This window comes from Drosophila hydei, unplaced genomic scaffold, assembly GCF_003285905.1.
Source record: "Drosophila hydei strain 15085-1641.00,03,60 unplaced genomic scaffold, DhydRS2 tig00000060-arrow-pilon, whole genome shotgun sequence".
NCBI lineage: Eukaryota > Metazoa > Arthropoda > Insecta > Diptera > Drosophilidae > Drosophila > Drosophila hydei.
In genome coordinates this window covers 3,793,363-3,821,344 of record NW_022045656.1, presented here as the reverse complement: position 1 = coordinate 3,821,344, position 27,982 = coordinate 3,793,363, and the positions used below count along the sequence as shown (strand labels likewise).

General features: G+C 36.6%; 2 protein-coding genes across 2 annotated transcripts; one reads left to right on the top strand and one right to left on the bottom strand.

The window, feature by feature from the left end:
* The first annotated feature begins 139 nt into the window (after positions 1-139).
* LOC111594178 (protein unzipped) lies at positions 140-21,336 on the top strand. The gene is made up of 4 exons (XM_023307364.2): positions 140-170; positions 19,403-20,191; positions 20,253-20,599; positions 20,662-21,336. The coding sequence occupies exons 2-4, from the start codon at positions 19,444-19,446 to the stop codon at positions 21,064-21,066; spliced, it is 1,500 nt and encodes a 499-aa protein (XP_023163132.1). The 5' UTR covers positions 140-170; positions 19,403-19,443; the 3' UTR covers positions 21,067-21,336.
* LOC111594188 (stomatin-4) lies at positions 8,900-10,502 on the bottom strand. The gene is made up of 4 exons (XM_023307377.2): positions 10,273-10,502; positions 9,688-10,210; positions 9,091-9,256; positions 8,900-9,019 (listed from the first exon to the last, which is right to left on the bottom strand). Exons 1-4 carry the CDS (start codon positions 10,391-10,393, stop codon positions 8,921-8,923), a joined length of 909 nt encoding a protein of 302 aa, XP_023163145.1. The 5' UTR covers positions 10,394-10,502; the 3' UTR covers positions 8,900-8,920.
* Positions 21,337-27,982: the final 6,646 nt, after the last annotated feature.

Below are 27,982 nucleotides of genomic sequence, written 5' to 3'. Positions count from 1 at the left end.
ATATTAAAATGCGGATTTTGATAAACAAATGAAAGGCAGCTCTTAGAAAATAGAGGGCAGCCCCTAGTCGATTACTTCCCCAGAAAGCTTTGTTCGATAACAAATTGTTAATAGTTTTTCTTTTTATTATTTGCAGATTAATTGCATTTGGCAACTTGTACAATCGAGTGGTAAGTATATATATACACATATAGTTATAAATATATTTTAATTGTATAGCTTTTAACTTTGATAATGCCACAGAATGTTTCTAAGGCATTAAATATTGCGGTTTACATTTATTGAATAGTTTTTATTGGCGAAATAGGGTAAACAAGTTTTATTTAGCTATTTGTAATGACCATAAATGCCATGTAAGGCGTTTGTTTTATATACCTTATCGTCTAATGCGGCACCTTAAACGCAACGTGCAACTCAGTCCAGCTGCCTCATGTGGCTGCCATCACTGGAAGTGACGCCTTATATGCTATGCAACTCGTTTGCGGTGCCATTTTTAGACATATTTCTATATTTTTGCTGAGGACTTACATCATTGTTGGCCTGTCAATTAGCGAGGCGTCTTGAACGACTCCATTACCATTCATCTTAATTGAATAATCGTTGGGGCTGCTTATGAATTCAGCGAGAAGCTGTCAGGGAATCGTCAAGATTCCTGCTTCTTTTTTATGTTTATTTGCGGCCCTCGATTCGTGTCAAGTTGACCGTGCGACAAACTTAAGTAGCATGAATTATGCGGCAGTCAGACAAGTCCAAACTACAAGCTACAACGGTTCATATATATATGTATGTATATATGTGTGTATCTGTATCTGCAGTTCGTATTTGTATCTGCATTTGCATCTGCATCTGCATCTGCAGTTAGCGTCGCGTTTTGTGCTCAGCAAATTGTGGGCAATCATTGTCAATTTACAATGCATATACAAACTGCCTTCTAGTTGTGCTTGTACCAATAAAAGAAAGTACGCAGCTACAGTGGCGCTTCGAGCAAGTGAAAGAATGAAAAAAGATTATTATATATCGTATATTATATAATTATAAAAAGATATCTACTCAAAAGTCGATACAATAAGTGAGGAAATCCAATCAAGACTCAAAATTTTCTAGTTTTTAGCTACTTAGAGCAAATTCTGATAAGCTTAAAAGTTTTAAGCCTTAACTGCAAAATTTTTATATTGAACATATTTTTTTATTAAATCTTCAGTTTTTCTTTTATAAATTTAAATTAAATTTCCTTTTTTTCTGGCAATTTGATTATTTATTTTACTAATATCCAGATCATAATGTATATTAAATTCTAGATATTTCTGTCGCTTTAGCTAAAGTTTTTATGGCTAGACAAGAGTAGTCTCTTATCATCTGCTATGTTTTAGGCATTTTTGCTGTATTGAAGCCTCACTGTACCCGCATAGTCTGACTCTTGAACGGTTGTCAGGCGCACCTTGAACTACAAGCGGGGCTACAGCTGGATGTCAAACAAGCTTTTGGGGGCTGCGAGGCTTGAGCGTTGAGTTTTTTTATCCAAGCGCTGAGATCAGACAGACATATAGCTATAACTGTAGCTGTTGTCGTTGTTGTTCTTGTAGATGTTGTTGATGGGGTCGTACGCTTTTATTTACCTTGTCTGCGTTTTTTTTTTCTCTCTTTGTTGGGAGCCTCTTTCTGCTTTTCACGCTTTTAGTTGCAGTTTTGCATTTCATTTTTGTTTTCTTCTGTGTTCATAAGCAAATTTGTATGTTTTGTGCGTTGTTGGTTTTATTTATTTATTTTCTCGCCCGAACATAAATCCAATTGGTTGAGCAAATAGCTTCAGGCAGATGCAGTTAAGCCTCGATGTAGGGTCAGGGCAGGAGAGGCTTATTCGAATCGGGGGCGTTGTCGAGTAGCGCCCTGTGGAAGCCCCAAAAGCAAAAACGAACCTCCAAATTGTCGACAGCTGCTGTCAGTGATTAATTTTCATGTGGCGACGCTTTGCATACATTTATTCAAATTTACGGGTTTTATTTCTTTAGATATATATATATATGTCTATATAAATATAAATGTATGTATATATAGCACGACGTTTGAACAATTTGATGGGCATATAAAATTTACGAGTCGCAATGAGTGTGGCTTACGAAGTGGTATAAATTTGGAGAGGATTGAAAGGAATTGAGCTGCAAGGTTAAAGCTTAATAAATGTACAAATGCTTATTAAAATCACGTAGAAGGCATACTCAAAGATTGACGAGAGATAAGCTGTAGTGAGGCGAAGTAACATGATGATTGATTGATTGACTGACTGGCAATCTAAGGCAACGTATTCAAATATTTTTGCTGTAAGTTACAAAGATGGGTATAAATTGATAATAGTATGGTTTGCTTTAACGATTGATTGACTGATTGAGGCTTAAGTCATGTTGATATCGCAGCGTATTAGACAATTAATGGTAGTAGAATTTAATTTGGTTCATTGACTGCCTGAGTGATTTGGTTAACGAGCTTTCTCTGAATGATTTATGTTAAAAAAAGAAATTATTCAGAATGGTCAAGAAATCGAACCTCTTAACCAAATTGATTAGCTAAAAATGAGTTTTGCAATGCTAAAATATTGCTTCAAAGTGTCCAAGGAACAATCGTTTGCTATGTATTTATTGAGGTTGAATAGTATCAAAAAATATTTCTGGAAATTATATTTCAGACATGTGGAATGAAGCAATGCCATAACTCGATATTGTTAGAATCGTTTTAATGAAAAGCAGAAGAATTAGTTTAGTGTTTTGCATTATTATTAATGCTAGTATTTTCAGATCAAATCATATTTAACTTCTTTTAATACATCATAAATTGTGCATCCTCTCGAAAGTTTCTTTATGATTTTCTGTAACAATTCCTTATGACCCAAATGTTATTCAGTTTGTAATTTGAGATGCACACTCAATAACTTAACCCACTTACCCACTGCCATGCACAGCAGCTGAAAGATGTAGGTAGCCGGGCGTCAGCAGGAAACCCAGTGCGTGCCACTTGATAGTAACTTAGCGAACAGAAGTGGCGACTCCAATCTTGGCGGCACAAGAACGACGTCGCTTATCGCGTTTAATGCACAATATCATGCACTTGGTGGCTCACCCACGCACACTAACACTAGCACACCCACCTCACCTCACTTGCTTAGACAATGGCAGTAGAAACACAAAATCCACAGGGAATAAGCGACGGGCCATTAGGTGCTCGCCGGGCACAAAGATACAAAAGTATCTGTGTATCTGTGGGATGCGTTTTGTCGTGTAGATGCGTGTCAATGTTGTCGAACGGTGTCATCAGCGTGGCTCCGGCTGCATTTTTAATAACATTTCATGTCAAGTGTGTAATCTGTTATGTGCATATGGACTATCACGATATCTGAGCAGATCTCTTGCTCTAACCTCAATTAACTAAATGCTGCGACTGTGACCCAGTCAGACTCAATTATATAATTGCTGCACACGCTGTCTTTTGTTCGAATGCACAGCAGCAGTTCGTTCGTTGTGGCCTGTCAACGCCAATCTAAATGGGCGTGGCTGTAGCTGCTGGCGCCACCTGGCGTTCAGTAGCTGCCGACAGCTGACATTCTTTTGTCCAACTCCGCTCTAGTTGTGTCTACTTTTCTAATTATCAAACTGATGCACGCATCCTATTCACAGTCTGTGGGTTTTCAGTAATCCGAGCATTTTTCACATTTTACATTCCATTTAGCTTGTTTCTATTGCAGTTTTCATAACCGAAGGTCACGTATTTGCAGTTGTATAACAAGTTGTTTGGCTTGCATGCAATTTAGTCTCTATCATCAATTATTTAGGAAACATGTAATTTGATAGTCTCTATAGTTTTTCCAATTACTTTTTGTATAGTTCCTTTTCTTCCGGAACATTAATTATGGACACACGAGCTGCTGCCACATGATTCATATTTAAATTTTTTATATTTGAGCTTTTTGTTTCATATTTCACAAAGATGCAATTAAAACCAACTGGGTTTTTTTTGTTTATAATTTGCTATTATATATAATTATTTATTATATTATATTTTTTTATTATAAATTTGAATTAAATGAAAGACTTACCTAATTAATTTAGACTTTATTTTGATAATCATTAAAACAAAGAACATTAAAACAATTCACTTTCCTAGGAAAGAAAAAATAGATAGTTATAAAGATAACTGCATAGATAGATAGATAGTCAGATTAGATAGATAATTTGCTGCTAGAGAATATCTCACAGCAAGTTAAGCATCACATACAAAAACGATTTTATAGCTTTCAATCAATTGTGTCGCTGCTGCAAAACGAGTCGAGTTGAATCGAGTCGTGTGTTGCAACTTGTTTAATTTATTCGTTATACGCAAATAGAGTCCACTAATTTGCATTTTTTTGTGTGAAAATTTATGCTGATTGTGGTGCTGGCGCCAAGAAATTGCCAGCAGCACCACTGACACTAACAGCGCCGCCGCACCGCCGATCGTTGACTGGATTTCGACATGTCCAATTCATTCCTTTGGCACTTGAGCTGATAAAACGCATAGCAAGGCGTATTCTATATATATATATATATATATATATATATATATATAGATATATATATATATATATATATATATATATATATATATATATATATATATTATATATACTCGTATATGTGTCGCATAGTTGGGGGCGAGTGGAACCTTTTTTCTAGTTTTTTTAAACCAATTTTTTTTAATAGCTGCCTCGTCCAATTCTGACCTCATTCGACGGATACGCGGCACAAGCCGCTGGTCACTGGCCGCTGGCCGCAAACGCGATTTAAATTGCTAGAAATTGAAAGTGACACTGAGCGCATAAAACAAATTGCAGCTTGACTGTAGACACAAACCAAAAAAATACATAAAATACAAAATAGAAAAACGCTTTTATTATAACAAATTGCAGTCCCCTCACACTCGTTCTCTAAGATGCCCCTCGCATCCATTGGCGTTGAATTGCGTTTTTAGAAACCCGGAAAGTATATTTTTAGGGACTCTACTTAAGCTCAAACGACATTTCTTAAGAGGGTGGAAACCGTAAGCGACAATAATAACAAATTAGTTTAAGTAAACAACAAACAATTGCCATTTGTTTTTGGCATGCAAAAAGTAATACAAAGTGTCTACAGAGTGTGTAAACAATATGCGAAAGGGCAAATGTGTCGCAAGACAAACCTACAAACGGGCTGATGTACTGAGAAATACCCTAGTCTTGTTTCACAAATTAAATTCTGTATAATATATTTTTCATTTTTATTTCAAGACAAAACGGAAATAAATAAAACATTTATGTGTGGCACTCATATAAATAATTTGCAAAAGGATAGACTTTTACTGCACATAACGTATCTAAAATGCAGGGTATTAAAAGGGCTTTGGCGTCTTCGTTTAAATGCAAATTGCGAGTTAATTACAGCACAGTTTCAGGGCCTTAAAAGGATCAAATGACAAATGTGTCAAGTGCTGAGCTTGAGGCCATTTTTTCTTCATTTTTTGAAAGGGCAAACAAACTGACAAAGAGTTGAGCAAATGCCAATAGGGACGGCAGCAATAGAAGAGCTCTGTCAACATATCAGGCGACAAAAGCTGTCAGTTAACAATTTTTGGCTCTTCTTCAATAAAAGTTTGTGTTAAGCTGAGAAATAATATAATAACCCACTTCAGCCTCTTTACAAATTTCATTTGGTGTGTAGAACATGGCGGATGAGCGATGTGGCTGTTGCTGCCGCTTATTGATGGGCTGTCAAAAGTCGTCATTGAAAGCAAAACAAGCACTCGGCGATGTTTGTTTATGCAGCAGCAGCAACAACAATAACAGCAGCCTCTGCTTACGCTCCATGAAGGCAGCCGCAAGATACATACATGCATTATTGTATCTTAAAGATACATAATAAGTACGGCACGCGATATGCCAAGTAGCAGCAACAGCAACAGCAAAAGCAGGGACAGCAGTTTACTGGAGCGCATCATCAATGTGTAATCTAGTTTCATGACGAACATTGAAATACCCTCTCAACCCTCGCATTCCTCCTCGACCTGCGTAACACGATGCCTGTCAATGAGGTGCTAATGGAGCCGGCTGTCAGCGCAAAAGCTGGAGCAACTGCCAACTGCAGCCCCAGCCATAACTTTAATATATACAGTTAGGCAAACCACATTCATGTTTTATCGCCCAACAAACCGAAGTGCATCTTCAATATAAATAAATAAACTACAAAAAAATAGCTTATAGTTGCATTTACCACTGCCCGCTTCTCTTGTCCCGCTCAAGTGTGGCTCGAGTGTGTCGTCGTGGTCTGTAATCGGAACCCACATCTGTGCTGGGTTATGAATAAATTTTGAGACGCTCTCGAAAGTTTTTTACTTCTATGCGGTTGCTGTTTGTGTTTGCAGCAAGTTTTAATTAAGTTTTGCCATCAGACGAAACTAAGCCATAATATGAATTATGTTTCTTGGAAAAGTTTCGGTAATACGATTATAAATATGTCGAAACTGAACGTTACCTTGGCGTGCTAATGGAATAAAACTCAAAAATGAATTTATGTATATTTACATGCTTAATATGTTTATTAAGAATCTTTAAATTAACTTTTATTTCTTAATTTGAATATGCTTATCTGTAATTTTGTAAGCATAGCTAAGACGCAACACTTATTTGGTTGATAGTAAAATCAGAGATTTGTAATTGGAATAATAGACTAAATATCTTTAAACTTAGTTTAAAAAATAGTACAAAAATCAGACCTCAGCCCACACATAAATAATCTGATCAATTATAATTACAGCTATTATTTTTTAAATGACGAAATAAACTTCAGCGCTGCTAATAAAAAAAATAAAAATGATATACGTAGTCAAATGGAGTTCTCTGACATGTTGTCCATGTTTAGGTTTATAATGTTCAACGCTCACGCTAGAAGCGAGCACAAAACAACAAATTGTCAGCTGGCAACAATGTCAAAGATACAGATACATTGTGCGATCTATGAAGCAACGTTTCATATTCAGCTATAAAGAGAGCTGCCAAAATGATTTGTGTTGGGTATTATGCTTTTTAATGCTGACATATGCGATTCTGATTCGCATTTAGATACAGCGAATGGGTACACTAGGCCAAATTATGAAACGTAGCTTTGTGCCTGTCAGGCCTAACAACAACAAAACAAATCTCAAAATTGATTAACTCTAACAAATACGCCAAATAAGTACAGGGCTGATATGATAGAGGCTTGAGTTTGGCTTATTACGTCACAGTCACCTTGAAAGTGCGCTCATAAATTTAATTTGTATAAAGCTCGAGAGATACACAGATACAGATACAGATAGATGAACATTGAGATACATTTGTAGCGCTTAGAATGCGTTCGCGTATTAATTATCTGAGGCAGCCAATTTGAAACATGGCAATGAATATTGAAGCTGGAAATTAGAATAAAAATAAAATACGCTACGGTAAAATAAAAATAATTAAGTTGGGGCAGATTATTAAACAAAGCGAAAATAACAAATGTATAAAATTCGTAAAAATCATAGTTAACTTTATTTAACAAATTGATTTATAACATATACAATATTTAAAAATTCTGCAAAATTATAAAATGAAAAATTTTAGGAAAATAATTTTTAACATATTATTTATTTTGTATTACTTAAAATAATATAATATAATAATAATATAATATTTATATTCTGTCTTATCTTTTCATTTTATTTGCTAAACCATTTTGAATTCTCGGATTCTTTCTGATTGTCTCCTAAATTATTTCAAATATATTTTCACTATTTATTAAATATATTTTTCCAGTACGTACTACTATAAGACTGCAGCGCATTAAATTTTCGTTTATGCCTAGGAATTCTTTATTTTGGTGCTGAAGCGCAAAAAACCAGTTCAACTCTTTGGCTGGCTTTATTTATTTATTTTTTTTGGCGGCAAAGTGGCCGAGTGGCCAAGCACGTGGTTCGTTATTGCGTCCAACCGGTACCGGTTTCTGTTTCTGCTCTGCTGCTGCTACGATGACGTAGCTCTTTGGAGAAATAAAAGAATAAATGAAGTCAAAAAAACATGTGTCCAAGTTGCGATCTCGCAACTCGACTCAAACGTTCCATGACCAAAATTCAGTTGTTTAAAGTGCGCAGCGGGGTCAACGTATCCAAGAGAAATATTTAAAAATAAATAAAAATGAAAACAAATGAGAATGTTGTTCAATTAAAAGCGTGCCTGATGGCTTTTCATAGAAAATCGCTTATCAAATTATTGAACATAATGCATTTTCTCAAGAGTTTCGAGTAGCTGCTCCCTAGCATAATTAAAAAGCCATTAAAATGAGTTATATGCGAAAAATGTTGCAGTGCTGCTGCAAGTGCAGAGGCATTCAAGATTTCTCAAAATATGTGCCCTCTCCCTGTTCCCGCTCCACAGATAGCCTTGAGTGTCTCTCCACTTAAGAGCTGCCTCTTGTTGGACCATTTGTCTTTTATGTCAATCAGCAGAAATTTATTTCGACTTCGGGGGTACTGCGTACTTGTATTCACATTTTAACTTTGCTGCTTTGCTCATTTTGAATATGCTTTCAAGATTAATTGGTATTTGTTCGTTGTATTACAACAGATTTTAATTGATTTTAATGATGCAAATTACAGTTTGCGGTATTCGAGAGGAAAATGAAAGCTATAAATCTATTGCCTAATTACGGAAATATGCTTTATAGTTCCAAGACCCGAGAGAATAATTGATACTTACGTCTTGTACTACGTCAAACTTGTAACAATTGAGCTGCAACTGAAGATTCCGAAGTATTTTTTCAGCCATGTTCTTAAATGGTTTGAGGGGGCTTCGAATAACTAAACATTCTGTATTTATATATGGTAGTTTATACAGTTACACATTTATTCATCTAATTAGTTTCTGCACAATATCAATGGGGAATGGAAAGACAACGGACTGGGTTTCTTCGTTTGCAATCGTATTGAGTGTTTGCAGGTAGCGCAGCTGGAAGTTTATATCGACACATAATTATAAATCAAAACTCATTTATGAGAAAGCGAAAGATGAATCCCCACCTGCAGAGCTATGGGATTCGATTCCATGATGTCGGCGGCCTTCTTCAGTGCCTTGACAGCGTCGCGTTCGCCATTTGCCGCAGCTACCTTGGCCATTGCCTCACGTCTCGCCTCCTGTTCCACTGCCATGGCACGCTGCAGTGACTCTGGCATATAAATATCAGTGCTTTGTGGGAATGAGAGGAGAGTTCTATTAAGAGTCGAACCAAAATTAGATTGAAGCGTCATTGAGTAGAGTATAATGGATTTCGTTAAATAAACTCATGAATTCCGGCGTTGTACGAATAATTTAAGAGCTCATGAGCACATCCTAACACAAGGCAGCAATATGCGACTCTTGTCAACATATTAAGAAATAAACCTGTCACCTAATCATGTTTGACTTCTCAAGAGAAGCCTGAATTAAAAAGGAAATATATCTTCTTTTTTATAGCTAATGAAAGAGAGAACTGAATATTATAGTGAAATTATTCAAATATCCAAAATTATTTCGAATATATGTTAATTGAGTGAGTTAAAAGCTTAAAGCCTTTTTCTTCTGACTGTTCTCTACCAGCAAGCAATATTGGGATGAATGTTCTTGACTTTTCTACTCACATTTCGACACGTTCGATACGAATGCCCCATGCTTCAGTGGCCCCCGTAGAATCGAGTGCGGTCTTAATTTGCCTGGACAGCGCCTTTTTGGAGCTGACCAGCTCGATGAGCATGTAGCCGCCAGTAATATTCCTTAGCGTTGTCATGGCCAACAGTTCACAGCAGTTTTCTGGGTCAATTACCTGCAGGACGACATCTAGTGGATTCTTGACTCTATAATACAGCACAGCATCAACGCTGATGGTCACCGAGTCCTTGGTGAGTATATCCTGTGGCGCCACATCGAGCGATCTGGTGCGCAGATCAATCTTGCGATAACGGTCAACGCATGGCAATACAAAGACCATTCCTGGGCCGCGTGCACCACCCGGACGTAAGCGGCCCAGTCGCAATATCACTGCCCTCTGATACTCCTGCAGTATGATCAGGCACATAAATATGGAGATGGGAAACGTGATGAACATCAGTATAAACGAAAGTGCCACAAATATCAATTCAATTGGTTTGTTGGGCTGGTTCTCGCCTGAATGTGGAGCATTGAAAGACTTACAATAATCTGTTTAACATTATTTTGATTTCACTTACTTGTTTTGACATTACGCTGCAGGTCGACTTCATCCGCCGAATCGGAGCTGGCGGAATCCGAATCATGTTTATTTATATCATGACTGAATTCTGCCCTCCTTTTATCACTAGAATTTTCCATTTAATTTTTAATTAATTTTTACGCGACTCAAATTAAAGGCAATCCATAAAAGGAAAGTACTAAGCATATATTAATTTATCAACAAGTAATGAAATATATTACTCAAATATTTGGATAATCAAAACAGAACTCGAAACCTTGACAATTACTGCACAGATGACCAAGAAAAAGCAAGCAAAGCTCTTTATTAATCAAGAGATGATGTGTATATATAGTTGTATACCTATGCCATATGCCATGGAAGAAAAGTTATTTAGTCAAAAGAAGCCTAGAATAAGTGGAATATCAGCTCTTCGGTTTAGGGTATCTCCAAGTCGAGCCGTTTCGACAAGAACACTCTTGTTTTAATATGGGCAGCATATCATCTGAGTATTCAATATTATTTCCTTTTTGTTTGTCTATTTCGGACGTCTTAGTTCCGCTTTTTTGTTACAAGTCTAAGATTTTCAATTAGATATCAGCGGACAGCTTTTATTTTGTTATTAGTTTTTCTGCGACACTGGAAAGTTAATAGAACTGTCATTCATCATCATCTCATCTCCTGTTAAGTAAATGTTTGACAGTGACACGAGATTTGAGACGTGCCATGCAATTTGTTTGTTGTCGTACACAATTTGATAACAAGTAGCAGAAAAAGGAACGTAAATAGAATAATTGAAATCAAATAAATATTTTTTATAAAAATATCCTAGAATAGCATGGAAAATAGAAATATTTTTAAATATAGATTCAATTTCCAGTGTCGTTCAAAGTTGTCATTCGTTTTTTCTTTACAAGCTTAAACGCAGTATCCGGCTGAAATGTTTTCCATTCCATTATTAATTGAAACATTTTTTAACCTTCAACTGAATTCGGTTAAGCGGCAAATTGAAAACATGCAAAGGCATCACAAAGCCGCCGTCAGAAAAAATATAAAAAAATAACGAAAACAATTTAAATATTTAATTGCGCACATTTGTGAGGGATCGAAGATGCTTTTTACAAAGCGCACAAAATTAAATTACAAATAAATTAATATAAATTATGAAGCCAGAGCTCAAGACCGATTAGCAGCGGATCGTTTTTTGTTTGGTTTTTATTATTATTTCAATTTTTTTTACTTAAAAGCAGCATAAAAAATGCATTCATTTTTGGGGTGCCTCCGAATTGAAATTGATGACAAATTTATTAGGCATTACGAATTAATTAATTAGCCGCGCATTTGTTTGTCTAATTTCGTTTTAATTAAATGTTGCCCAATGAGTTTCTTAAATAAATCTTTTCCAAGTTTTTCAAGCTCTGCGAGTATTTTGTATAATTTTTGTTTATCTATTTAAAATTGAAGCGGGAAAGAGCCGGTCTAACAATTTATGAGTTTACAATTTGCATATAAACTAGAAATTAAATTTCAATATTCATTTAGCTGTGGCACCGGCCGTGCGCGGTAACAAACTTCAATTTAAGATATTTTTTTTGGCATATTTCCTGTGTTGAAGTGGCTTCAGTGAAAAGAGAAAAGTTTCCTGTTGATTTATTTTCGAGTTTGTTTGTTTGATATAAACTTCAACTTCTGATCATTTTATTTACATTTTTCCCACCCCGAAGTGCGAATTTACTGTGTGTAAACATCTTTAAAATTAATTTTTATAAAGTTCCTCGCAGATTAGCTTATCATTTAGTTAATCAATCAATATATCTTGATAATATTTCTGCGTACTTAATTATCATTTAAAGCTTTTAATGAATGGAAAATGTTAAATAAAGGCTTACAATTTGCGCAGTCAATGCGTTAATTTAATGACTAGCATCAAACAAAACGATCGATTGATCCATTAAATTAATTGAGTGTGCGGAAAACGTTTCTCCAACAGCCCAGACAATGAAGCCTGAGCCGGTGGGAGGGAAGAAAGCGGACACACACCTTTACACCTTGCCCATTGTCACGTGCATCACGTGCATTTCAATTTAATGGGCTGGCCAGCAGCTGGTCCGAATCGGTGTCGAGTCTGGCGCTAACGAATGTGTGTGTGCGTATGTGTGTGCTTTGTGTGTTGGGTCCTCTAGACGCCTTAATTGATGCAGCTCTAATAGATGCACATGCAAATGGGTTTTTGCTGGGGAAGAGGCATTCAATGGGGGTGTCAATTGCCAGTTAGCATATGCAACGGTCTGTCTCAGCTGTCCAAACAGATGCGATGCCCTGCAATAAATCACACATTGAAAGTCAACAAGAAAAAGCTGATAAACATTTTAAAATATAAAACCGAAGCCAGAAAAAATCGTGACATCTGCACAAAAATATTTTGAATACCAAGTTGAGTTAAAATGCGTAGAAAGCAAAAAAATTATAATAATAAAGACTTAATGAAAAAGTAAATAAAGTATTTGATTAAAGTATTATGCAGAGGCAAGAGCCATAATTGCTAATGATGACAAAGTGGAAATAAGAAGAGGTATTATATCATCATATTTTAAACAAAAGCTTGTATTGCACAGATATAACTTCAAGAGTTTTTAGGCACATTGAATTGAAAGAGAAATGAATTTAGATATACGAATAATAATGGATAATTAGTTAGGAACATGAACCAATACCTACGTGTCTATAGATGGATAAATCTACAGTTAACTGTTAGATAAAGTCACAGTATAAAAAATCTAATGAGTGAATTGATAGATCGATATGTCAATATGTACAATGTTAAATAGATGGCTCTAGCTATAGCCGTATATACATATACATAAATAAACAAAACCAGAGATAAAGATAGTCAGAAACACATGCACAGATTTATAAACCGATTAGTAGACACACAGATAATTGGCAAGATAAATTATACATTAATCGGCGAGTAGACAGATCAGTACTTAGATATATGGACAGAAAATAAATAGATTGATATCTTGCTTGCCATATATATTAATATTGAAATTGACAGAGTAATATATAGATTAAAGATTCATAGATATAAATAAATACACCTTAGTTGTTTTATATAAATCAGGTAGGGCATTTGTTGAGTAAGCCAAGCTCAACTCTGATTCGCCGTAGCGCTGCTTTACTCTTGTTACTTTTGCGTCATGCACTTTAATTAAGTTAACAACTGTCTCGGCCAAAAGAGCAACAGCCAAAAGCAACGATTTTTTTGTGTGCTTTTTTATTTTCTTTGATTTTGCTGCCGCTGAAAAACATCTGACAAAAAGCTACCGCTGTGGGGCTTGCATTGAGAGGGGAGTATGGAAAGGAGGAGGACGGGATTTGGCAACTGGTTGCATAAAGAATCGATAGTGAGATAGGGCAATTAGCGTGGGTGCCAGGGGCAGGAGGTGAAGTACGTGGGCAGAGGGGTTGACGGCATCAACACCTGTTGTCGAGTAGAGCTAAATCCGGCAGGCAATTACGCAACTTGTCCCGCGCTAAACTGGTTTGTGCGCCCTAAGGGGGCTTTCAGAGCAGGCGTGGCAATGCAATTATAGTCAATAGTTAAAGCTGCAGTCATGCCGCACTTTGAGCCACCCACATTCTCTGATCTGCTTTCCACAACATTGCAAAACAGAGACTGAAAAACAAAATTTTTATAAAGAAAAACAACTCAGTTTGCATTCAAGTCCAATTATCACACGCGACTTTTCCCAGAGCATAATTGAGGAAACGCGAAAACAAGCTGCAAAAATATTTGTGCTCTGCTCTATCAATTAAGTTGCAAATCGAAAAACATTTATCAATACCCAGTAAAGACTGCGGATACACATTTTCCAGTAATTATTGAGCATTATTGAATGCAATCATTGAGATTATATGTTCAGTTTTGCAAGTGGAACACGACGATTGAGCAATCGTTGTTATTCGAAAGCTTGTAGAAGAGTTGTATAATTCATTCATACTATTCATGTTATTCGTGTTTCTACAGTCTTTTCAATCTTATTAATTATCCAGAGAGTTTATTAATGAAACTTATGGAACAATATTTAATGCGATTGGAGAAATAAATATAAAACACGCGTTTGAGAAATAAACTAAGAGCCGAACGAATTTTTTATTGTTTATTTTAATTAATATATTCTATTTTTTGAAAGCTTAAAATATTACTTTTAAATGATTAACTTAAGATGCAAAATCAATTTAAGAGAAGAAATTGTGAAATAAAATTCGTTCGATTGGGAGCAAGAACTTGAGAACTTGAATATGTTTACCTCTTTAATTTATTGTAGCTTTTCACAACAAATTTTCAAGTATAATTTTAGTAAGTGGAGAAAGATAATTTAATTCAATCTAGATGGTTTAAATCACGGTTAAGTATTGACAGTTAGAGAGAGCTTAAAATATGTAATATATATTTATATATAGTAAATTAATCAGCTGGAGCTTAGAGTAACTTCAAGTCGTACTGGTACCTTAAATGTTTTAATAAATATTCAACCTTGAGTATTTCACTTATTTACAAATATTTTTTAAGCTGTGTTAAACTATTTCCATACAATTCTCTTTTACCTTTTCTATTTTAATTAAAAACAGACTTCAACAACATTTGCATATTTGCAGTTCGTATTTGGTTAGTACTCTCGAAAATTTGGAATGAAATTCGGTGTGCCTTTAGTACACAAATGCAATTTATTATCCGAGCTGGAAATTCAATTTCATTTGACTTTTTCAACGAATTCTTCGCACTCAACAATAGTTTTCCCCAAACTAATTCTGTGGTCCATTGAGAGCTCTGATTTATTGCATAATCAAAGAGGAGCTCAACCCTTGCCCTCACCATTTTTCCATGGAAAACACTCGATACTCAGCAGTAATTGAATTTCCTCAGTGAAGTTTTCAGGCACTCGAAACACTTTTCACTTCACATCAATTATCTGGCATAGAGCGCTGTGTCGTAAAGCAGTAAATGAGTTAGGAACATTTTGTCTTTTGTCTCGCTCCTTCACTTCATGCCCATCGCCATCTCTGCTGTGTTTTTGACTGATTTTTGCTACATTCCCACGCCCAATCACAGTGGGCAGCACGTAGTGCCAGTTAAATAACTCTTAATGAGTTTCTAATTAATTTTTATACTCTGCACCCATCGGAATTGAGAAAGGTATTAAAGTTTTTGTAAATTTTAACGTACAGAAGCAAAAATCTCTGGCAGAACTTTGTAACCATGGCTAGAGACTTGATATTTGAATATTTTTATTTCTTAATACTAATGCAAATAAATAAATTAAAAACTCTTCAAAGAAGAGAGAAATCAAATTGACGAGAGCTACACTTATATGGTATATAGCTCCTCACTTAAATCTATAATTAAAAAAATCTTGTTAGGGTATATTCAATTCATTTTACAGCATTTCTGCTTATCGTTAAAGTTTTTTTATTGTTAAACAAGTGCAGTGAACTCTGACAGCGTTTCGTGTTATTCTCAACGGGGCAAGTGAGAAATCAAATGGGAAATACGATAGAACAAACGACCTATTATCGTGGTGTCATTGCCAAATTGAGTCGAATTGAAGCGCGGTGCGCCCGCCCTCATGAAGTACCGGATTCATAACTCATGTGCTCATGATTGTGTGTGCGTGTGTGTATGTTGTATATGCAACAATCTACATTACGATCAACAACAACAACTGCAACTTGTTGCAATTGCAGCTATAAGGGTCAGAGTCAAAGTTCAATAAAATCCAATTAAACTAGCGCAGCGCCTGGCCCCAGCCCATGTCTGTAGTCCCTGGCCTCTCGCCTCTCGCCTCTTGCTCCTAATGCTTTCTAGTTATGCGCCCGCAGACCTTTCAGCGCTTGCCTCGTAAATCTCAATGTCTGCGCCCCAAAATTAAAGAGTGTGAGACCTGCAACAATGTTGCAAAGTTGCAAGCATTTGATTTAATAAAAGGCAACGTGAACTTTCACCGGCGCTTTTTTCACCCGGTTGGTTCAATTGAAATCTGCTGAGCACTACGTGCACCGTGTTGCAAGTTGTTGTTGCAGAATGTTGCAACATGGTTGCGCCTTTAATAATATACAGACATTCCCTTGCGCTGCGCCTTAATTTACTTTGCTATTTTTAGCATATTTATTGCACTGCACAAAAAGGGGGTCAACTATGCGGTTACCAGAGGTCAATTTATGACTTGTTATTTCCTTGCACATAAGACCCCGCCCTATCCCCTTAACTACCGAGTTTTTATGAGAGTTATTTCCGGCAACGACGACGATGACTCGGGCGGCAGTTAAGACTTCTTGAATTCTGGAATTCTGCTGCTAGCCAGCGGCTCACTCTTTCTGCCTTGCGTCATAGTTGAAAGTATTAAGAGCTGCTTAAGTGAATGGAGCGAGCTCTTTTAAGCATGAGTAACACATATTTTGCTGCGCTCATCATATAATTTACTTAAATTCGGGTTATACTTTCGGTCATAAAGTGGAAAGTACGTGACATCTAACTAACAGATGTTGGCAAGTTTGATAGAAACTGTCTTTTTATTATGACTATGCTTACTTATACTTAAAATAATATGTTTAAGAGTCACTGATGATGAACGAAACTGTGCATATCAAATACTTCCGCAAGTACTAAAGACGCCATAAAAAAGTTAATAAAATATTTTATTCAATTATGAGAAGGCATACTCAATAGAGTATTAGCCATAGCTAATATATTTCGTTAAGTTTATTATAATCTCGTTCAATATTTCAATTTATATATATAACCAATAACCACACATTTGCGTTTTCAATCAAGTTAAGCTATGCAGTTCTTCAAGTCCAACCGTGTTCTTCTGGCTACACCTAAATTATTCACTGTACTCCAACTCTAAGTGCTCTATAAGTAATAGCTGCATCTATGCTTTATAAACTCCCCACCATTTACTATTCTGAACTCTCCTCTCCCTTAGACCTCTTCTAATCGTTGTAATCCTTTCAAAGTGTTCGGTAGCTGCTTTGTCATCCATCACTTGCCGCAGGCAGCTCATACACAACAGGCAGTGCACTACACCTACACGTTGTACACTCAATTGTGTTGCAATATTTAAATTTGGACTCAACGTCTGTTGAACTCGACGCCCCACTCGAGAAAGTTGCATGCCCCGTTGCTTGTGCCTGCGTTGGCTTTTGAAACACTATCACAATAACACATCATTTGTCAGGCAAACAAATGATGTTGCATGTAACCTTATCATCTCATATCCGTTGCAGACAGCGACCGAGGCCAAAGTGTGTGCGGTGCGGTGTGGTGTGTTGTGAGCTGTCAGCTAAGGTCAAGCGCTAAGGTTAGACACATTGGCAGAGAGAAAGCCACGACACAATGCACAGTGTCAAGTGAACGGACACTGGACGAAGACAGACCTTAGACGCGGCTCTAGTGGACGCTAACAGCAGGAGCAGCAGCAGCAGGACATGCAGGGAACACAAGGAGTTGCCTGCATTGACAATGGCTGCTAATGAATAAACATGGCGTCGACTACACTTCCGCTCTGGCGTTATATACTCTATTTGACTTAGCGTAGTTAGATTTACTAACAAATTATGTGAGCTCAGATCGAGTATGTATAAATAGGTAGAGATTTCCTCTAGATATATGAGCTAACTAAATGTTATTTTAATTATGTCTGTTGGCTTAGATAATTGACTTATCAGGCAGTTAATATCATATTTTTTAAGGCTTTCAGGTGGATTACTATAGAGACCAAGCTCAACATATACTAAAACTGTATACTATATTAATATTTCATTGGAAAGTTATATTTTACAGTCATTTCTTTGCGCTGATTATATATCTTTTGAGCCTTTAGTTCTACGAAATAATGATAATGCAGAATATTATTTATGCTAACATTTTGCATTATCATACTTACAATTAGATTGGCTATATTTCCAATTTGGTCTAGCTGGTGCGTGTTATTAAGAGTATTGAGCCTTCGAACAAGTATTTTTTGCTTATCAAATATTTTTTTCTGTTTTCAAGTTACGTATACGCCATGTGTTTTGGCTGCGATGAAGTTTTGCGCAAACAAGCGACAAATTTATTGGGACTACAGCATCGAGTGTCCCATGGCGCACAGCGTACAATGTTTCGCCCCCACTTTTCATGTATTCCCCAGCCTGAAGTGGACAGCGGCGTGTGTGTTTATCTGTCTGACGGTCTGTGTCTGCGGTGCTGACATTGACGCGTCTAATGATCAGCCTCGTCGTCAGCTGTCACGCCTCCTACCCACAAAGCCGACAAATGAATTGTTTTCGGGGGTTATTCGATGCGGTGTCTTTACATCTTTGTTTATACCATTTAAGCTTTTAATGGCAACCGCCACGCAAACTGTTAGCAAATAGAGCAGGAGCCGACCAAGCGAACTTCCGTCGGAGCCGCAGTCTGCTGGTCTCTTAATGGGGGCTTACAGTACTCATGTACTATGTGTGACTCGTTGCCAGAGGCGTTTAACCCAACCAAGTTTACTACATGCTCTGTCAGCGACAGCGCTGTCTATTAAGGATGCTTAGTTAAGATATTTTTGTAGTCAGGTTCAATAGTATTTGCTTTGATGGAGTTCGGCAGCTGATAAAATGAAACTTTGTGCCACAAAACTTCTACTACAAGTTGAATGACAAAGTTTTCACATGCGCCCATGCGGCATAGTGACTTCGAAAAGTTTTTCTACACTTGCACTTGACAAAAGTCTAATGGAACATATTGTACTCAAACTTGGGCGTATTCTATGGGAAATCAAAGGTAGAAATTTCTAATAAAAGATATATTTATATAACAGTTGACGTGAATTATTATTTTTGTTTACAAGATGTATATTTGATAATTACTCAAGCTAAAATTCAATGGCAATTCTAATATTTCGTATATCTTTATTGCTCAGCTGATGATATTTCTTGATTGTGGAAGCCAATTTAAAGGGATTTATTATCAAAATATAATGAATCAATTATATATAAATATGTTATCAGAGATAATGATATACCTAGCCAAGAATTTGTTTCACAGTACTATTCTATTTAGCAACAATAAAATAGATTTCTAATCTCCACCAACTTTTTCCGATCTTTTCTAGAATTTTCCTCAACAATTTGGGCACAACATATAGAAAACAGTATGAGCAGACGACGAAGTACAATCATGGACAGCATAAGCTGTCGGAGCAGTTGTCAGTTGACAGGCATTGCCTGCATTTTGGCCCTGCTGCAGCTGCTGACACCCAGCCAGGCGCACACACATCCTGTGCTCACATATAAGAATGCCTCGACGCAGCTGGGCCAGCTGGTCACGTCCAGCACGCTGGTCTGGGAGACCTACGATCCAAAGGATGCCAAGCAAATGCAGTCGGCTGTCGAGGGCGGAAAATACATTACGGAGGAGGAGCACTATCCCATCTATGTGTGCCGTGTGACTATCGATGGAGTGCGCACCTCGGGTCACACTGAGAAGAAGCAGCAGAAGCACGTTTGTGTTGCAGCGCTCTTCAAGCACGCCATCAACGAGAACTTTGATGTGCTGATGAATCGCGGACATCTGGGCAAGATTGCTTGGAAGCATTGGACGAAATTCAATGCAGGTATCCCTGTGGGCGCCATACTCATTGGCGATGAATCCTTTATAGCGCGTCATCGTGCAGTGCACCCAACGAATGCAGAGGGTGTTGAATCGCATCGCGGTGCAGACTACAATTTGGGTCGATTGGAACCCCTGGGCTTGGGCAAGATCAAGGTAGCGGAGAACGAACGGGAGAAGTACTATGACGATGGCGAAGTACTCGTGGAAACGGAGCCCTTCAGCTATGAGCTGCGAGACATTAAGCTGGATCGCCTGCGCACCAGTCTGCGCGAGAATATGACAGAACTGGGTGAGTAGAGATTAACAGCTGCCAAAGCTTCACATAACTAAAAGAGACTTTCGTTTTTTAGCTAGCAGCATTCTGGAGAACCGTGGCGACACTTACGCCACAATGGAGAAGATAATTAGCTATAGCTTTGACTATCTGCAGTATTGGGGCTCGCATGAAGGCGTGGCCAAGGGTCTGCCCACCAAGATCTATGAGAAGAATTTGGCCACGCCAGCCGAAATCAATTGGGCACTGAAACGTGGTGAGAAACGGCATGAGAATAAGGCTGTCTTCAGTAAACTCTGGCCAGGCACGGCCATCAATGTGACGCTGCTCGGCAACTATGTAACCCTGGAGGCGCCCTACACCGCAAAGCTGTCCGCCTTCTACTATGACAGTGAAAGCGTTTCACGCAAAATCAGCGCCGAGGTGAGTGCCAATATGCATATACGAATTCCGTTATTCACTCAAATCCTATACTCCCTCTGCAGGTGCGCAAGAGCTATTTGAAGGATGTGAAGATGGAATTCAGTCCAGTGTATTGGATTGAGAATGGCACGTTGGTGCCAACGACCACCACCACATCAACCACATCGACGACGACACATGCAACTACAACTAGCACCAACGAGCCCACGCCCATACATGAGCCGCCAATGGTGCGGGTAGAGCATGTGGGCGACAAGCATTCCGGTCCAGATTCGTTGGAGAAAACCTTAAACGATTCAACCTCAACAAATGAGGTCAATTCCCATGAAGCACCCGAGAATATGTCATCCAAGGATGCAGCGCTCGCTGGCTTTGGAGTCGGCGGCAGCAACAGCGCGATAGCCACAATACAGGCGACAGGATATGCAGTGGTGGCGCTTATCTCGACAATGCTGTTAAATCTGTAGATGGGTTTTGGGAGGGTCTCCCTCAATTAGCATAGCGTTTAATTGTTGTTGTTGTACCTGTTGTACCCGTCTTTGAGGGCGTGTCGTGCCTCGTGAGCATATATAGAAGACACAGACCCAAAAATGGAAAGATAGGCAGACATAATTAATAATTGATATATAGAACGCCACGAACGAAAAAACGAGACGATAACCGGTTAGCTTTCTGTGTGGGTGTTCATTGGATATTAGAGGCGAACAAAAGTTGATATTTTTTATACTGTCCCCCAATGCCTGCTTTTTCTTCTATATATATATTTATATATATATATATATATATATATATATATATATATATATGAATATATATATATATATGAATATATATACCGTAGCAAAAACAAATTTTAAGAGAGAAACACAAAACATTCCTAAACTAGCCCCTCACAAAAGGAAATGAATCAAAAGTAAATTTACATATATATAGTATATATATCTTGTATACCGATAAACAATATTTAACATTTTTTAAGCTGCTTTGCATAGTTTTTTTTGTCTAATTTTGTGGCTTTTTTAGATCTTAGTTTGTTAAGCGCAAAAGCATTCACATTAAGCTGTAGTAAAAGTAAATGAATTATTTGATCTGGGCGCCTGATATAGAATTGATAAAAAATATATACGTTCTATGATATGATGTATATGTCTAAAATGTAAAATCTATGTAAAACATAAGTAATATATATATATATTAATATATATATATATATATATATATATATATATATATATATATATATATATATACATTTAAGTAAAACACTCCAAATATGTAAATTAATGACTTATTTTATTTTGTTTGTCTGTGTCCTGCGTCTATCCCAACCAGATTCTCCCAGCTATATTTTGCTCGAATTCTTTATCTTAGTTTAACATACTCATATTTCGTGTATTTTGTTTTTGCATAAGCAAAGAATCTCCCAAAATAATTTTACAATTTCGTTTAAAGTAAAATAAATAAAAACAAATAAAGCTTGTAAATTGAAATTGTTTGAAAACCAGTGTTGATTAATATACTTTTATTGATTGGCAGTTCTTAATTAGTTTTGTATTTCCACCACCTGGAAAAACTTATGTTTAGCAGTAAATTAAATCACATCATTGTTTATATATTTAATTTGAACTTAAAGACTTTTTGAAACCCGAGTTGCTTGTAAAACTATTTGTTGGCGCAATGACAAAATGTATTTTCCCAACACAATATTTCAAGTCGGCTTGAATATGATTTATATGATATTCTACTGGCATTCACTTTTACCTATTCAACACTTATTTAATTTTTTCTCGAGCTCTACACGTAATCAGCTGTCCAAACTTGTTAAATGAATTGGAATTGAAATTAATTTTAAAATATTCTGTAAACAAGTTTATCTCAAGTCAGCTGATCAAATTGCTGTCTATGCGATATAATATGATATGCTAAGATATGATATAATATGATATGATATGTTTGTATGCTGTGTAAACATTTGCTTGCCTTGTACTTCAAAATGTTTACAGAACTTGACATTCATTAGTTAAATGTAGCTGATGGATGTGTTTTGTTTTTGTTTTGGTTATGAAAATCGCCTTTAACACGATAGAGGCTGTCGGCTACATGTGACGCAAATGCTTAACCCAGGGCTGACTAATAAACTTTTAGTCTGTGGGAAAGGAAATAGCTTAAAATACAAACAAATGTTTTGGGATAGGAATGGGCTGCAGTTGAATACCTTTTGCGTCTGTTGGTAATAAACTTATTTCATTTAAATTATTTATTTTGTTGTCTTTAGGTGAGGCATTCTTAAAGCAAGTCTTTAACGAAACCTCAACACACACTTTAAATGGCTTCTTTAGACACCATATAAATCTTTCTAATTATCGCTATGATGTATGCTTGACACAACGCGCCATTAGGCACACATTTATTACCCCATTACAACACCTGCAATTCTAGATTTATTTTTCAATATACTCTGTTTGGAACTTGAATGGGGTATATGCTGGAAATTTAAAAAAGATACATAAATATTGTTTCATGTCAGAGCTTGTAAATCAAAGTAATGAAGCCTAACACCTAAGCTGCTTCTGACCTCTTGACTTTTCTTCTGCTTTTGGGAAGGGAAGTTATTCTTTATGAGGCTTCTGACCGAGCATTGCTTAATTGACCTTAACATATATTATAATAAATAATAAATATTTTCATTTATTTTTTATTAATTTCCTTCGCCAACCGTTAGAAACAGAGCATTCTGCACTCGGTTACACCCGGCCATAGATTTTTTCACTTATATTTTTCTATTGTTTATAGCTTCTGTTGGCCAATTACAGCAAACGGTTTGACAGTTAGACAACATAACAATGGGATAAAGCACGTTGATATGCTGTAGATAAACAACCAGATGTCGGCTATTAGTCATCGGCTTCTTGGCCAAGTTCGGAGACCGGGCTTTGAAAGATACTGCGAAGCGGCTTTCAAAAGCCGCTAATTAACTGCTTTTGTGAATTTAAATAACAAATTAGCGAATGGAACTGCCATGCAGTCTGGTTAGGGTCTCTCGATTATAATGCAAAGCGCGTTCCGATAATGATATATATGCTATATGTGTGTCTGCGTGTGTGCGTGCTCCTATACTTATTGTGTCTATTACCACGACTTTTTATTACACATCTGTTCAGGTGTCGGGGCTCTGCGTCGTTCTGAACACTTAACAACAAAAGGTCTACCGAAAAAGCGGTTTTATGTTTTATTCTTTTTTTTTAATTTTGTTTTAAATTGGAATTTTGCGTTAGTTATTTTTATTGTTGTTGTTGATACATATATATTTTGTTGGTGTTGTGCGATATATATTTTTAAAGCGTGACCACATGAAGTTGTCTTGCTCTAAACGGGTTCCCAGCTGATGCCAATTGAATGGCTGGCATTGTTAGCAGCAGGGCGTGGCTGCCACCCAATCTTTTGGCTATAATGGTTTGAGCCCCGGGGCACGTTTTAAGTGCGTGTTGCGCCAAATTTTTATACTTTTTTTTGTTTTTGGGGCCGCGGTTGAGTTGATTAACCCCTGAACTCGTGCTGCGAATCGAGCAGTTGCTTTTAGCTCATTATGTGGTCGATGTATGTGGCAAATTGCAATTGGAATTTGATATATTCGCAATTTGAGTTGGATCATTGATGTGCTAAATGATGATAGTAATATCAGTGGAATAGTGTGGCTCACGGATTGTTTAGAGTGGCTCCAGCTGTTAGCTAATGCTTCTGACTGGTCAATTAAATAAAATGACACGATAAGTCTTTAAGGCTAGAAGTGTTTATTGTTCAGTATTATTTGGTAAGCTTTTGTCATGGGTAATATACAGCAAGAAGGATTTTCTTAAATATTTATTTCGAGATAAATCCAGATTTGAATAATAAAATGTCTAATACATAAATACGAGAAATTTTAACTTGACTTATCTTAACTCTATCGGAATATTAAAATATTTAAATTATCTCTTACTATATTTGTCTCTCTATATACTTGATTCACATTCAAATGAATGACTCAACTTCTTTAACTTAATTCTTCTTTATTACGACATTCTACTGAAGAAATATGGTGAATCATGTTTGTATATCTTTCTTTACATTTAACTGTTTATTCCGTTCTTACATTTCCCCTAAAAATTTATTTTCTATTAAAGCCTACCCACTACATTTTATGACAATCTTAATTTGTACTCATTATCCTTGGCAAAATTCCAATCAAATTATTTTGAAATTGTTTTTATAATTTCGTTTTCCTAAACATTATTTTAATAACCCTATTAATTACTGCATATTCATATCAATTTATTTATTTTATTTTTCACGAATAGCAATATTTGAAAGCACGTCCGCTAATTAGCTGGCAAAATAAATTAAAATATGCGTTTGTTGTGGTTAAAGTTGTTCTCCCATATGTATATATTATTTGTTGTTTTTGATTATTCGCATAAATTGAAAAACATTTTCCGCGCATTTATCGCCGCGAATCAATCTGCATATATTTAGCCTGAATGAGGATGAGGTGCATCTATCCTGAATTGTTTGCCGCGCTGCTTGGCTGGTCTTGGCTCTGGTCTAACCAAATTTTATGCATCGCTACACTGAAACAAAACACCAAACTGCAACCCTTTGTTTTTTCACGGCTTTGGCTTTGGCTCTGGATATGGCTTTGACGTGTGTTAACTGAATATTTAACCGGCCGGCTTTGCAGGCCGCCAACCTGTGTCGAGGCTATCGGTGTGCAATCTGTTAACTGCATTCAGCCGTGACAATTGCCTGAGGTGAACCACTCTCCCTCTCTTTCTATCTGTGTGTGTGCACAATTGTGTGTGTGTGTGGGTGTGTATGTGTGTGCACATGAATATCAATGCGAACTGCACTTTGCACAATTTACGTGCAGCTCCGCTGACGCTGTTTACGCTTCATAATTTGTTTGATATGCCCTGGACTTGAAGCATAAAAAAGAGGTATACCACGCAGACTGTGGCATTTTCATGAAGTGAATGAAATTATGAATTTTCTGAAGTTTTCAGACTTTCATGAAATCAAAGTGTATTAATAAGAATAACTAAGAGAATCTTATTTAATTACTAATCTCACACCAGCTCGTAACTGACTACAGGGTATATGCTAGTCAATCACTCTTCTTTCCAGCAGCCTCATTATATTCGTCATTTGCATTAGCTGAAATGTTGTAGCCCTTTCGCTTACCGTAGGGGTGGCATGTGAATGGGGTATGACTTTTATTGCTGGGGATAATTAATTCGTGATATTTATTGCTTGCGGGATTACTTTGACAGTAATTGTGAGGTATGTGATACGCTCAGTGGTATTTTTTCAAAGGGTATTGTGAATGAATGCAATAATATAATACAGAATACTTGTAGACATATTTTTATTTACAAATAATTGAAGTTTTGTACTTGTTCTCAAAGACTTTACTTGGTCTCTGCTCAATTTTCGGAATTGTCGCCGGTTGTGCCGCTCGTTGTGGTGCGGATAGGTGATCTGTTGGAGTTACGTGAACCACGACCTCCTCTGTTGTAGATCAACGGACCACCGCGTTGGCCCGAATTGTAAGTGTTCTGACTGCTCGAGCTTATTTTTCCTTGGGCAGCGGCTAAGGCCAAAAAGCCAATTAGTACGACAAATATTATTGCAAAACGCATATTCCTTGCTTTGACACGTAGATGGAAACTGATTGTTACTGTACAGATTCACTGCTACTTATATGAGAGAAAGGTGGGAAATATAAAAAAAAAAGTACTCAACAGCTGCAAACGTCAAGTTCTTTTATTGACTTTGTCTGTCGCAATTTATTATTTCTATTTATATTCTGTTAATAATAAAAAAAACCCAAGTCCAACTGGTGTGCTTTTATTTACAGTTTGATGTGAAAAAGTACCCGAAGACACAAATGAGATTTAATCAAAAATTAACTAAATAAATATTTTTTATTGAAATTTGTGAATAAATGTGAAAAAATAAAGAAAATTCAAATATAATCAAAAACTTGATAATTGAATGTGATGCTAAGAATCCATTGCGAGCCCATAATTTAAACATAACAGATCTTGACAACACATAAATAAATATATAACTATGTCAAAGTAATATGATTCATATTGTATTTTATGGTAGCTGATAAATCAACTAACATTTCTAATTATACTACTTGAAAAGCTCACAAATAAATTCTATTTCAAATGTCATCATGTATTTTTATTCTTTCTTTGACGCGTTCACATTTTCGAAACTGAACCTGAAATCTAAGTCCGAACAATTTAATAAAATAATTTTAATTGCGCCTGTGTTACATTAATAAGGAATAAGTTTTCCATTGCGTTGCAGTGGCTCTGCTGCCCTTCGTGTGATTTTTTTGGCGTACCACGGTGCGTATGAGCGATTCGAATTTCGTTTATAATTGAGTGCCGAGCGTTGCGCAAGTGCTCTGACTGGATTGCCCAACTAACGGGACCTCAGAGAGTCCTATGCATATGGATAAATAAGCACGCCAGAGAATTGTAACCGCACGCTCTTCGTATGGCCGCAAAGAGTAGACCGCACAGTGGGCCGAAACGGAATGTTGTACATTGAAGTTCAATTTGAATTGTCTGGTGACGATGGTCTCATGTGAACCCAAATACATGATTTCCCTTATTTGCCTATGTAGTTTTAAAAAATAAACTCATTTAGTTGTTAACTTAAAACTAACTCAATATTTAATATTTTTATAAGTAGTCAAAGGTCTAAAAAGCCTAAAAAAATTTAAAAAGAAAATAAATTGGCTAAAGTTCTTTAAATTAAATAAATCAAAATATTTTAGGCAAGTTCTATGATCAGCTAAGACTTCATTATCGTTTATATTCTCTTGACTATGGAGTTTTCAACTGGTTATTGTTTAGCCATACAGAAGGCATGATACTTCTGAATACATTGCAAATAAATTTGTATAGATTATAAATATATTATATTTATTTATATTTTTGTTGTTTAATTATTTGCAGCGCCCCATTTTATGCTCACTTAATTTCATTGGTTCCACTGTGCTGCACGTTTGCCCTCAATATGACAACAAGTTACATTTGGCTAGCATTCTGCGATGACGTCATTCCCCACATAAGCAGCCCACAAGCAGGCCAACCACACACACACACACAGCTTTTTTAAGGAACACTCGACTGGAGGGCCTGAAAGTATGCCGCATGCAACTAGCAACAGTTGCTGCTGGAACTTTTATCCGCTGGCGCTCGGCTCACGTTACCAGACCCGAGAGAGCAATAGCGAGGCGTATGCCGAGCAATCCTAACCGAGCGTACCGTTATCCGGGCCGTATAAAAAGCCAAGTGTCCTGACTGCAGGGCACAGTCAAACGAA